Here is a 14,470-nt window from a genome sequence, read left to right on the forward strand (position 1 = left end):
AAATAAAAACACATTGCAATATTTATTCTTGTGAAGCACATTAAAAAATGTTATTACCAAGGTCAGTAGTCATTTCTTTGAATGCTGAGTAGTTTATGTCCATGGGAAGAATCTCAGTGACATTTCTTGTCACTTTTTTGTCTGTATGTTTTAGGATGCCAAGCTGCTTAGATGAAGGCATTTTATCAGCCTATCTTTCATTTAAGGTAGAAATATGTTGTGAATCCCACCAAATAGCATTTTTTACATATTTTACAGGGTAAGGTCCATTATTTAGGTCTATACACCGAATGCAGTCACTAAACTAGTAGTCTCTCTGGTCTTTTCATCATTATATCCACCCCCCTCCCCCCACCTTTATGTTATCCTGATTCCTGCTATACTAATAAGTATAGGCTGCGTTCTGTAAATGAAACACACTTGGAGGAACAAATGGCTTATGGAAAATGCAGATGTGCCAGGTGGCTAATGGAAGTTGCAAGGAAGAAATCTGACGTCTTCTGCATGGAGGTGGATCTGACACATGGAGGCGGATCTGACACATGGAGGTGGATCTGATACATGGAGGCAGAACTGATGCATCTTGGCCCTCCACCTCCACTCTCCCTTTCCTGCTTTGTCCTGTTTTGTCTGGTCCTCAACACGGCATGCCTAACCTGAGCAGTGCCAGCATGCACCAGCTGGTGCACTGGGGGTGGGTGGTCATTCCAGCAATGCGTGTCTGAAGAGGAACAGCACAGAGGTGACATGATTCATGAGCTCAACTGCACCCACCTCCCCTTTTATCTGATGCTACTCCCCACATCATAGCCCACAGCGCTGCCTCCAGGTGATGAACGATCCCTCTGACCACTGCATGAGCAAAGGTGCAGAGAGCGATTCATAAGGGGGGAAGGGGGGGATTTTAAAGTGTGGATAAAAAAAGGTAGCAGAGAGTGAAAGTGTAGAGTGCCTCCACCTCCAGGACCGGTCCTCTGGGAATGTGTCTGAAAGGTGGGTGGCCCAAAAGGGAAGTTTGCAGGGGTTGGAGGGGGACGGAGAATGTTCAATCCCCCACTGAACTGCAAGGCAAGGAGAGAAACAGAGGGGTGGAGAGAGGAAAAGGGGAGAAATGCACGCAAGGGAGGGAATGTTGAGGGAGATAAAAAAAAAAAAAAAGCAGAGGAGGCCACAGAGCACTTTAGAGAAGAAAACATTTAGTTATGAAAACAAAAAGTAGTGTAACAGATGGCACCTTGGACACCACATGACAATGGAATGGAAGGAGCCGGCACCACTTATCAGATAAACAGCCCAGATGGAATAAGGCTGTCACTGCGTCACTTCTCTCTCACACACATGCAGACACACAGAGATAAACGAGCACCCTCTGAACACTGCTGAAGAGCTATATAAGAACTCGTCAAGAGGGTTTATCACCCACTACTTTTCTCTGAAGGGCTGTGGAGCACTGTGGGAATTTTCTTCAGACAGATCTGTCTCTTAACATCTAACCAGCGGTTTGACTGCTAGAGGGGTTGAAAAAGGTTGAAAGGTGACTCCAGAAAACTTTTGCATTTTTTTATTTCATACATATTGATTCCTTGGAGCATGTGGCAACAATAACTGGTAAAACAAACCAACTGTTTTTACTTCTGTTTTCAATGAGGAAACCAACTTTCGAGATGTAAGCTTGCTCATTTTACAGAGTAACACTTATTTGGAAGAGCTTTTGCTTTTGATTTCTGTTTCTTGTTTTATTGACGCTGGTTCTTTGATCTGAAATGGAAGCTACTGAACCTTTCCGAATGTTTTCAGACAACGAGTCTACTCTGGAATTAGGCAGCAGGTTAGTTCACAGCTTTGAGGCTCCTCAGACCTTTGATGCCTTCAGTGTGGCCATGGCTGTCCTCCACCTAGCAGTATGCATCGTGGGATTGGGTGGGAACTCTCTGGTCATAATTGCCATCCTCAAGCTGGATAAAATGGCCTCAGCTACAACCGTGTACATCTTCAACCTGGCTTTGGCCGATGGACTTTTTATGGTGGGGCTCCCTTTTGTGGCCTTTCAGAACTTCCACAACAAGTGGATCTTTGGCGATGTGGCCTGCAAACTGGTCATGGTCCTGGATGGAATCAACCAGTTCACCAGTGTCTTCTGCCTCACAGTTATGAGTGTGGACCGCTATATGGCTCTGGTAGACCCCGTACGTTTTGCTCGTTGGAGAACCCCAAAATGGGCAAAGATCATCTCCGCCTTCCTTTGGCTGTTCTCTCTGCTTCCTGTCCTGCCCATAGCACTTCACTTCTCTGTTCACTATGGCTTGTGCATGGCCGACACATTTGTGGTCAAGTGGTGGATGACCTTCCTCGCCTATACTTTCGTGCTTGGTTTCGTCCTGCCCTTTCTGGTGATGATCATCTTCTACACAGCTCTGGTGATGACCCTGAGAAGCTCCAGACAGCAGGACAGGAGCTTGCCCTCACAGGACAGCTTGAGTTTGGAGAAGCAGGTGACCAAGATGGTAGTAGCTGTGGTTGTTGTCTTTGGGATATGCTGGCTGCCTTTCTATGTCTTCAACTTCTGCTCACTGTACACCAACAACGTGCTGCTTGCCTTTGCCCGTGGCTTTGAGATTGCAGTGCTGCTGTCTTATTCTTGGAGTTGTGCCAATCCGATCCTGTATGCCTGCCTGTCAGAGACCTTTGGCAGGTACTTCCGAATTCTCCTCTGCCCCCGCAAGGACTCTCCCAGTATGCATTGCAACAGGGAAACTGAGGGCTATGACCTACGTGACACTAATGGACAGGATGTAAGTGTGCTCACTTAAAACTTTCCTGAATCTCAAATGTTGTAAATAACTTTACCTTTAAAGCATTTATAGTTTTACATTTAATTTTGTAGCATCCATATGTTCCTGTGTTGGTTTTGTTAATAGGTAATCTATATGCATAACGTTAATCATCTCCTACTGCATATTTTGAATTTAAAGCATTGCCTTTGTGAGATCCTGCTGCTGTGACAGGTGATAAGTGAACTGAGTTGTGGAAGACAGTGTTGATTTAGGGAAAACAAGTTTTGTTTGTGCCTATATGGGAGATAAATGTCATAATTATTCAGTCCATTTGAGCTTTTAATTTGTCCTGTCTATATCAGTGCTTTCCAGTCCCTTTGTTAAAAAATTTCCTGTTGCCATGTTTTTCACAAGGTGAAGATTCTCATCTGAATGTTACAAAGTACTAGATGACAGAAGAATGCAGGACATAAGGAGTTAGTTTAAAGAGGTTAATGGACTTGATGCCCTGAGAAACACTCGCATTGTCGACTGTGACGTGTCATAAATTACTTAAAATTCTCCACACGGTATGGTTTCACATATTGTTATGTTTTGAATATGTAAAATAATAATGGTGGTATAGTTTGGAGAACAAATATCGGTTTATATAATGTTTTCTGCTTCACCCATTGTCATTGTATCATTGTACATACTATTTTGCATTTCAATGTATTTGGCTGTTTTGTGGTATTTAATAGTAACAATTTATTTTTACTTTTTACATAATAGCGCTTATCACTACTATAAACAATGTCTTGTTCATAATATATTCATCATGTACCAACTTAATAAAATAATACATTGTTTGGCAGCTTTTTGAGACAGGTGTGTACTGTTATCTCTCCTAATCAAACTTTATAAAACAAACAAACAAAAAGAAAAAAATAATGGAAAAAATGAAGGAAGAAAAATGATAAACCACATATGTACTCAAGTCATTTAGAAGAACAGTATTGGTTTAAGGGAGTTTACATCCATGATGTCTTGTTCAGTGTTCCATTTCCATTAAATGTCACTGTGGTGTGAACTTGCTGACAATGTGACACTTGTTGTCCATTACACGAAAGTCACACGTGAGAGTCAAAGTTGGCAGCTCTAATTTGATTTACACAATGGAAGTAACCCATAACCAGTAAGTCTCTGGCATTGGGCCTGTGTTTAATAATAATTTCTGGTTTATTCAACATTGAAAAAGGACAGCTGTGGTTCAGTCCGCAAGGTTCAGTCATGGTCTAAACTCACAGTTTAAATACAAGAACTTCAGTAATGAAAATCTTTTAATAAATCCATGTATTAATATTGCAATAAACAAATTTGTAAACATGATAATGTGTGTAAGCACCCTTCTTTCTTTCTAAACTGACAATGGTAATCACACAGGCATACACACAAATACCAGTCCACATGCACAAAAAAACATTTAAACATCCCTGATATGCACAAGGAGGGAAATTAATTAGCATTACAACTTAAATTCCATCACATGGAAGTATTTAGTATTTAGTATTTACAAGTATAAGTATTTAGTCATATCTGTAATAACACTATTATGACAGTAGATGATGAACCATATCCTTTTTCTCAGAAATGCTGCAGTATGAATTTAACACCAAATTAACGGTCAAATATATGTTAGCATTGACTGATACTCCTATTTATTTAGCTTGTTTTAAAGTGTGTAAAATGTTTTTTATATTCCATTTATGTTTCTGATTTTATGAATTTTTAAATCATGCTGTTTATAATCATGCATTCTATGTTGTTATCAACACATTTTAATTAACATCACAAATGACCTATCTATGTTTACATGGCTAGGCAGACAGTCCAATCAGACAGTGTTCCTTAGTAATGAGAATTTAGTAATCAGAATTTATAAAACAGTTGTGTTTTTTGTGTGATTACCAATGCACATTTATCAAACTAATAGTAAAAAACTACAAACAATGTCCACTGTCACTGAAATATATCAAACAGCATTTGCAGCAGTGTTGTGTTAGCAGATTTACACCAATGACCTGTGAGCCATAGGCAATAAGGTTATGAATTCTGATATTATTAATTCCTAATCAAAAGTACATATATGCTATCAGTTTTATTTTTGTGATTATCTATGCGACAAATGAATTCCTGCTCAAACTTTGTAAAGTAAATTAACTTTGTGTGTGTGCTTTATGATGCTCTTTCCTGTAACCTTAATACTTGAAATAGTCAGGAAATGTCACTGTTCCCAGCAAGTGTGCTTGTTCCTTCCGTATATGTACTGACAGCATAACAAATCTTTACATAAAAGCATAAAGCAGAAATGCTAAGCTCAAAATAATCACAAATCTGTCCAGAAAGAATACTCTTAAGAGTCACTCTCACGCTTATACTTTATCAGAAGACTTCTTGTGAAGCATTTTAAACCATCGACTCATGAGAACGTAGCTGAAGCCTCCCTGTCACTGGGAGGCCATGTATTTCTCATGAGAGAGCAGTGAGATGATGGCCCATTCTTTCCAGCAAATAAAAAAATAAATAAATAAATTTTGCTTTCTGAGTCAGCCAAACAGACAGGAAGCTTTAGGATAAACATAGCAGCGGTTTATTTGTTTGTCAGAAACACTGGCGGTCTCCCTAACTCTGCATTAGGTGTCATTTAAAGATAGGATTTACAGGGTTAGTCATTGTAGACTATCGTCCTTTTGGATGATTTTTCAAACATACAATGTACTGAGTCACTGAATTTGTTTTTTTGCAAAAAAAAAAGAAAAAAGAAAAAAAGAAAAAAATGTTTCTTGCACTCAAAATTCTCCACAAGAGAAATGTACATGTGAATAAAGAGTTTTCTTACAGTGCTCTTGTCATTCAAAAGCCATTCACATTTCTCCTAAGCATAAGGCTTGTAACATTAGCTCTCATTCACTTTCTAAGGAAACCTTTCTGTGTAGCTATGCATCTGCTCTCCTGAAACAGAAATCATTTCATTTGCTCAGAAGTCATCAATCAAAAAGCACTGTGATGCTGATGTTGATATAGCTCATGGAGAATTGGGAAAAACATAAACAATGAGTTAAGACTGCCTTTCCTCTGAAGTACTGTTGCTGTATGTCCATTGTAAGATCATTTGTAAGAAGCATTCAGATTTTAAACAAGCATCAATGATTTAAAAAAAATCTAGATGTCTGGATTAAAAACACATACAACTTGAGCAATAAGTGCCTTGTTTCAGGACCCAACAGTGGTAATTTGGCAGTAGTAAGGCTTGAACTGGCAACCTGCTGGCTACTAGCAAGGTACCTAAACCACTGAGCTACCAATGCCTATCCTGGGCAACCCTGTTCCCTAAATGCAGAGTATTGTTAAAATCATTGATTCAGTAATAGTATTCATTTTAGTCCAGGCTTTATGATTGCCTTGGTTGTATCTTGAAGAGGCTAATATATTTAATATCTCATGATCATATGAAAAATCTCAATTCACAAATGCGCCATAGTTCTGCTTCAGTGCCTGAAAATCATCTTATATTGTTATACAAAGGATCACACTCCAAAATTACTAGGGGCAGTCATACCAATCAATGATTCTATTTATGGCACACAATGATATACACAGAGTACTGCTGTAGCAATCAGAGATGTCAACTAACACACGCATGGACACATACACACACAAACACACAGTGATTTAAGTTACAAAAAAAGATTACATTAAAAAAAAAAAGTTACAATGTACGAAACAAAACATTACTAACTATCATCCAGCCAGCCTTGGTCTAAACAGCTTCTGACCTGATACATTTGCTTTCATGTTTTAGCAGGAGATCCCCAGCACTTCTACACTTTTAAATAACTCATATCGGCTTGCATTCATGGCCATCATTTTCCATATCACCATTTTGGGTTTTTTTTACTCTTTTTACTTAAGATATGTTGCCTGAATTCTGAATGTATTTGTTCAGTAGTTGCAATTTGCTTGTTGATTTTCTGAATATACTGTCAATTTCACTAACATTTCCATTTTTGTTGGAAAAAAAAATACTTCCATTCATAAAAGTAAATAATAAATAATTATAACTAAGTTTAAATATACAAATATGGACACATCTACTTCAAGTATATTTCAACATACACACTCCAACTTTAGAGTGGTTTTGCATGTTTATGCTTTACTATGCATCAAGGTCATTCAAGGTTATTCAAGCTTATCAACCACTGCCCTTTAACTCCATAAACCCTCAGGTTCTGTTTTGCTCTGGCTGACTAATTGACCACAGTTGAAGGTAAAGAACTGGGTGTTAACCATGTCTCTTTGCTTTAGTACAAATATTGTATATATAGGCCTATGGCAATGCTGTACATAACATCTATTCAGCTGAACTAATCTAATGAGTAGAGGGGAGAGGGGTTCAAAAACAACACAAACGAAAGAGTGAAGGCTGAGTAATTGAAAAGTAATAGAAATTGATATTTTGATGTTTAACCAAGGGTGCATTTCACGATCAAGGACGTACTACGAAGACTACATGATAAGATGGCTCGTTAAATTAACACAATACTTACGACTGTTAATCAAAACCTTCGTAATTAATGGTTCGAGTACAGCACACTCAGTTATGCAGAAGCAGCGGGACTCATAGCGTCCTTAACGAACAGGAAAATAAGAGTACTACTACCAAATCAGCATGTCAACCTTGCCTACCTCAATTTCACTCCAGATTCAATAACCTAAAAAAATCGTTTCTTTAAAATAAATAAATAAATAAATAATCATGTGTACATCCCGTGTAGATAGAGATTAAATAAATGCGCTCCTCGGTTGGAGGCTAAATCGCAGGTTCAAACGTATGAATTTATTCGTAGGTAATTTACAGTTTTCATCTTTAACTACGCCTACGTCTTTCTTTGTTTACAAGACATAGACAAAGAAACAACTTTAGTTGTATTTCCAATCCATGCAGTATCAGGGCTACTTGGGCACAGTAAGCTTCCATACGCTTTAAAGTTACTAAAGTTCTAGTTTTCAACTGTATTATTGTTATTAAATGTTGTTTAACTTTTGTTAAATGTTTAATATTAATAACGTCAGTGGTTGCTAATGTAATTATTTCATTATTTAACGTTGTATTCTATTTCTTTTATGTTATATTTATTTTTATGCGAAATATCAGTGCATTGCAAACACCACCTAAATCAACACGTGGCATGTCAGGCTAAAGAAAATTCTGGTGTTTTAAGCAGCAGTCAGACCTGGCAGTGATAGGTCTAAACAGGTCTGGTGAGTCATCTTTTAAACTAGATTTAAAGAAACTACGTATTTCCCTTTTCATCTGAGGATGTTTAAATTAGAATAAACCTACCACACTGCCGCTCCCAATAGATAAGACGGTTCTTAAATAATGATTACTAACCCCAGCCTACTCGAGCTTTCACTAATTATGTGTAAATGCATATTTTGGTTCTGTTACCACGACTTGTTCTAGCGTGTGTAACTCCGTGCGTGTAATTCGGATAGATCTATCGATGGCCAAGGACTGGCCTGTGTTGGCAAATCGTGCCAAGAGTTAGTGATTTAATCTTCCCGCGTGCGTTTATTTTAATCCCAGATTCAAGGGCTCTGTTGGGATTCACTTGACGAATTATTCTGACCCCTGTCATTACCCCCTTATCGCTGTCACAAGGACACACAGCATAAACAGGCTACCTCAAATTAGCCCGTATTCGGAATTTACATACGGTAACCTATATTGTTTTTCTCTGCAACGGAGAATTTATTAACCTGCACCAGTTCGGATGCTGTCGCACTGCAGCGAGTGGTCATCACTGAAAATGAGAAAGAAGTTGCTTGGTGAGTCGGTAGCTCCATCTGTACGTGGAACCGAACGCTGCAACGCGCACTAGACTGTACATATTTCATGGGGCAGTGCGCTCGCGGCACTCTCGAGGTACAGACTGAACGTTTCTTCGCTTCCAATAGCCCAGGAATTCAGTTTCATCTTTTGAAATATCACTGAAATACTTGGTTGGCTATTCACCAGAACAATCTAAACTTTTTATGCAATATTTAACTATTTGATGAAGGAAAAGGTATCTAATAGTGATAAACCATCGGTAATCCTGCAATCAGGATTAATCACAAGCGAGAAGTAAAGCAGGTGAACAAAGTGCACGAGGAGCCGGCGAGACCTCTTTCAGTGGATTTGTTGTCCATTTATATAATTAATAAATTGTCAGCTGAATGGGATTCTACAAATGTTACACAGCTCAGATGGATTTTGTGGTGTTCCATGACACAAGGTAAAGTCTTCTACTCTCCGCAATCTCCCAAATTAATTTTAAAGACATTAATACGAGATTTTAATAATTTAGTTTAGATCTAATTCAGTTCATCAAAATGAAACTTAGGCATTAGGCTATAATTTTGCAAAATACGCAAAGGTCAGTTTCATTCTTTCTGTTGATTGTACTGGATAATGCAAGTTGTAAAGGAATTATACATTTAAAATACCAATAAATATATTAAAACCCCTACTTAATGACACACAATGATGGTGTCGTTGGGTTCCCTAAAATGTAAAACGTATGAATTACCAATGTTTCTAAGCTTCGTGTAGTAAACGATATAATATCAAATGAAACGTGCAGTCAAGCGTATCTGTGGACTCATGTCAGGAGTATATAACCTACGGTTACAAAAACGCAAGCGCATTTTATGTATTTCTTAATGGATACTTTTGACGAGGTATATTATTTATCACTCCCCAAACTAATATACGTACTAATATAAGTACGACACGGAATCAGTGTCAGCTGAGGGGTCTCAGCTGAGCGTAAAACCAAACGTTGCCAGGATGCTCAGATTGTATCTAGGAGAGTTACGCGCACGGTAGTTCTGACACGAAACGCAGCAACAGCTGTCAGGACTGTAACCAGTTTGGAATGATTATCTTCAAGATATACGATATGAGGGTATAGTCTCTCTCTTTTAGACGGTGCTTTTATTATCTGCAATGAGCGTCTTCCCAATTTTGTAACTACAAATGTTACTTGTAGCGTGCCTGTGTAACAGAAATTTTAAAAAGGCATAGCGACATCAGTAATATCGATGTAAAACACTACTCCTGAACATTTTTACAAACATTCTAAAGCATCTCAGAGGGCAATACGAGCGTTTGCTCAACGCAAATCAATTAAACCAACATTTCAGCACTACCGCATGGCTAAAAGATGAGGCAGACTGGGTAAAGTCCTGCATGTCCAAAGTATCAATCTACATCAGAAAACAGAATAGAAAGGTTGCATAGTTATGGAAAATTGATTTTCTTCATCATCATTTTGTGATGATACTAGCTATGTTGTCTGAATTCTGAACTATTTGCTTAGTAGTTGCAATTTGCTGAGTTGTTTTCTGAATATATTGTCAGTTAGTTACTTGGTAAAAATTTCTTGCTCTTGGTAAAAATGTCTAGTCAGGATAAAATGTAATCTCCATCTAGAACAATTGTTCTTGGTGTAACCTAATCCTATCAACCCAGGTTTGACTGATTTGTGTTCCACATCTTTAGAACTGGCTAAGTAGAGATATTATGCTCATTGTGGTAGTTTCCTGCTGACACACCTTTAGCTAAAGAAACATAAAAGTTAACATGAGAAGGCAACCTTATTTTCCACTAATGTTTTTTCTCCACCCTTGCATGCAGATCTAACATGATGGTGTGGATACCAGTGTTATAAAAAAAAGAAGAAGAAAGCAATCAAGAAAGAAAGAAAAACAAAGAAAAAACTGTTCTGAACAGGCACACAGACAAAATGGAAGCATGGCCATTACTCCCTGCTCACCCTAACATTTCCCTCCCTGAGACTCTTTTCTCCAACAACTTCATCCCAGGGAACGAGTCTGATTTCGGCCTGGAAGACGACCGTGTCATCACCCCTTCCTTCGACCAGACCAGCTCTGTGGTCATCACCTTCATGTACTTTGTGGTATGCGCTGTCGGACTCTGCGGCAATGCCCTGGTTATGTATGTAATCCTTCGATATGCCAAGATGAAGACCGTCACCAACATCTACATCCTTAACCTGGCTGTGGCCGATGTTCTGTGTATGCTCAGTCTCCCCTTCATTGCAATTCAGCTAGCACTGCTCCACTGGCCTTTTGGTGGTGCTATCTGCCGCATTGTCCTAACCTTGGATTCACTGAACCAGTTCACCAGCATCTTCTTCCTGACTGTGATGAGCATCGACCGGTACCTTGCTGTGGTGCACCCCATCAAGTCCACCAAGTGGCGCAAGCCCCTGGTGGCCAAGACAATCAGCCTGGCCATGTGGGGTGTGTCTCTGCTAGTCAATTTGCCAATCATGATCTACAGTGGTCTGAACACCAATAAAAATGAGGCCCGAACCTGCACCATTCTGTGGCCAGAGCCAAGGAACACCTACTACACTGCCTTCATCTTCTACATGTTCTTTGTGGGATTCTTTCTGCCGCTGGTAGTCATTTGTTTGTGCTACCTGTTCATTGTGATCAAGGTAAGGTCCTCGGGCATGCGGGTGGGTTCCAGCAAGCGCAAGCGCTCAGAGCGTAAGGTGACACGCATGGTGTCCATTGTGGTGGTGGTTTTCGTACTCTGCTGGCTGCCTTTCTACATGTTCAACGTGGCATCGGTGACTGGTTCACTCACAGCTACGCCAGTGCTGAAGAGCACCTTCGACTTTGTTGTAGTGCTGGGATATGCCAACAGCTGTGCCAACCCCTTTCTCTATGCATTCCTGTCTGACAACTTCAAGAAGAGCTTCCAGAATGTTCTGTGCATCAAGCGTGTGAGTGGCCTGGATGAGATAGAGCGAAGCGATAGCCACCAGGACAGGGCACGTATGGTCAATGACATCATCACGGACGCTCACAGTGCTGGTCTGCAAACCAGCATCTAGGCACGGTTTAGATCACTGATCTGCAGATCTGTGCTTATGACTAAGGGATGTCCCAACAGAAGGTCACAGCAGAAATCCTCTTAAATTTCTTCATCTTTCCAGTTAGAGGAGAATTGACAGGTCCAATAAAAGGCATGGAAAAAACTACTTAGAACTTCTCATACATGAGCAACAAGAATATGTTTAAATCTGGATGATGTAATGGAGAAATTATTTCATTTCCAAAATCCACCCATGCTTGATGACCTCCTTTATTAACTCTGATGAAGACTACTCTCGTTTTGGTGGGCAGATTTCATCAGTCTTACACCTGACTGCCCTAGATAGTCAAGATAAGCCTCAGACAAATTATCACATTAAGTTGGGAGCTTTTTTGAGTATCTATTTGCTTTTCTCCAAGAGATATTTAAGCAAGATGTTTAAATATGATTTAAAGTTCACAAAGTTCAAAAAGCCACTGAGAATGTGATTTGACTGCTGTACATAACCAGTTTTTTGCTTGGTGTATTTGTCTGCAGCTGTAAAAATTATTACTTTTCATCCATGTCCACTGATGTTGAAGAGGTCATTGTCCTCATAAGGTAAACAGAAATTTGCTCTCTGAAATGTCAGAATGTTGCCTGAAAAGAAGTCTTTTCTGCCATCCATGCTTCATTGTTTGTTTGTGTGTCCATTAATCATTACAAATTAGACAAATCAAAGTACCATCAAGATTAAGAGTCCTAACAAACCACAAATGACCCCTAATCTTTGTAAAATAAATAGTCCAAACCTAAGAATTAATCTAAATCTAAAATATAAACCAATGTATCAGGAAGTCCAGTGGCAAATTAAATCATTCTCTGAATAACTTCAGTGCAGTAACAGCCTTAGGGAAAATATAATTACTCTGCTTTCTCCAACTGATCTTCCATCTATAAATAACATAGGTAATAATTATTTCTGGCCCTGTCTGGTTACGACATTAAATAATATGTAAAAAAAAAATAGATAATAAAAATTGCCTTTAAAATGTCTCCTACACAGTCATTTGTGTTGGCGCCCCCTGTGATAGTTACCGGGGCAGTGGTGGCCAACACAAACAAATGACTACAAGAGTGGAAGAGAGTAATACAGATAAGTAATGGCCTCGAGAAAAAAACCTCTCCATGATTTATAAATTGTTTTCACTTAGCAAATCATGCCATATTAAGCCTAACTACCTAATAGCAGGTATAAGACCATCCAAACACATGCTCTGTTACTCCTGTAGATGTCCACCTTCCCTCAGCCATGTTAGTCCAAAGGAGTGAAACAGAGGGAATGGTCAGTACATACAGGCAAAGAACACACACAATCTCTCTTCTTATAATTGAAATCTGAGAGAAAGTTTTATTACTAAAATATGGTGTTCTGCTTTTAGTCCTATTAGATGTCATTATGGGTCATTACAGGCTGTGTCATACCTGGTGTGTAATCATTTAGAGATGCAATCATATTAAGGGAACTAAACCATTTCTGTATTTAAAGTTTATTATACAAGAATTCTGACGAATATGTGCAAACTGAAGGTGGGATAAGTGCCTTAAAGTGAATGCAGGTCTTATATACCATTACAGAGAAGAAATAAGAGTCTTATATACCTTCACAGAGAAAAAATCACGGTTTGTTCGTAACTGCCCTGTCAGTAAAAAGTGCAGGTTATCAAGGAAATAAGATGTTTCAGACAGAGGTCCTTTATTAGTAGTGCATATATGCAGTAGATATAAAAAGTATACTTTATACTTATATACTTTATATATATATATATATATATATATATATATATATATATATATATATATATATATATATATATATATATATATATATATATATATGTATATTCACCATTTTGTTTTTGTTTTTTACATGGGGCCAAGATGTATTTAAGAAAACAGAACTATAACTACAAAGTGAGATAAAAAGAAATCTCATAAATATTACAATATAAAAATATTGTTTTTATATTGTAATATTTATGAGAAAAATGATATTTATTGTTTTAAATCATCGTTAAAAAAATCAGGCTATATATATATATATATATATATATATATATATATATATATATATATATATATATATATATATATATATATATATATATATATATATATTGCCTGATGCAAAGACTACCATGCACTTAGCATAAAGACCCAAGAGAGTATTTCCCTCACGTGCTTTTGGAGAAAACTGATCTGATATCAGTTCTTTTCAACAAAAGCAAATACTCATACTTTGGTTATGTCATGGAAGACTGCAATCTCTTTAGGTTACAAAAGGCTTCTTGGACCTTGTTACTAAATAGTTTCTGTTGGCCTCATGGATTAGAATACTTTGGCTTTTTCCCCCTTAACTGTCAGTTTTAAAGGATGGGCAGTTTTGTTGTTCCATGTTTTATCCAGTTTATAATGATAGACTTAGTTGTGCTTTGTTGTTTAGCCATGACTAGTGTTTTTCAGGAACTTTGCCTGGATTGGAATATTTCTTGCTGTTCATGATGTGGAGTGTGTTCTTGGAAATGTGCTCTCTAACCAGAGAAGCTCCAAGACACAGGTGCATTTATTCTGAAATCCTATAAAACATTTCACCTGCACACAGTTGGATGCCAATCAAGACACTGTCTCACTGTCTGACACTTTGTTATTTCAGAGTAATGAATATTGAATTCCATTGTTTTGTTTTATATGTAATTGCTTTAGGAAATGTGTATTTTTGCAC

At 38.1% G+C, this 14,470-nt stretch overlaps 2 protein-coding genes across 3 annotated transcripts; both read left to right on the forward strand.

Annotated features, from left to right (window-relative positions):
- The first annotated feature begins 1,240 nt into the window (after positions 1 to 1,240).
- Positions 1,241 to 4,142, forward strand: LOC113574281 (somatostatin receptor type 5). 2 transcript variants are annotated; one of them, XM_027005075.2, is made up of 3 exons: positions 1,241 to 2,492; positions 2,680 to 2,792; positions 3,189 to 4,142. In XM_027005075.2, the coding sequence occupies exons 1-3, from the start codon at positions 1,764 to 1,766 to the stop codon at positions 3,190 to 3,192; spliced, it is 846 nt and encodes a 281-aa protein (XP_026860876.2). In that variant the 5' UTR covers positions 1,241 to 1,763; the 3' UTR covers positions 3,193 to 4,142. The 2 variants fall into 2 exon arrangements, with proteins under 2 accessions (XP_026860876.2, XP_026860875.2); XM_027005074.2 differs by having other exon boundaries at positions 1,241 to 2,792.
- Positions 4,143 to 8,755: 4,613 nt separating this feature from the next.
- On the forward strand, positions 8,756 to 13,460 carry sstr2a (somatostatin receptor 2a). The gene is made up of 2 exons (XM_027005072.2): positions 8,756 to 9,094; positions 10,498 to 13,460. Exon 2 carries the CDS (start codon positions 10,607 to 10,609, stop codon positions 11,726 to 11,728), a length of 1,122 nt encoding a protein of 373 aa, XP_026860873.1. The 5' UTR covers positions 8,756 to 9,094; positions 10,498 to 10,606; the 3' UTR covers positions 11,729 to 13,460.
- Positions 13,461 to 14,470: the final 1,010 nt, after the last annotated feature.

The sequence above is a fragment of the Electrophorus electricus genome, chromosome 14 (genome assembly GCF_013358815.1).
Source record: "Electrophorus electricus isolate fEleEle1 chromosome 14, fEleEle1.pri, whole genome shotgun sequence".
In the NCBI taxonomy this organism is placed as follows: Eukaryota; Metazoa; Chordata; class Actinopteri; order Gymnotiformes; family Gymnotidae; genus Electrophorus; species Electrophorus electricus.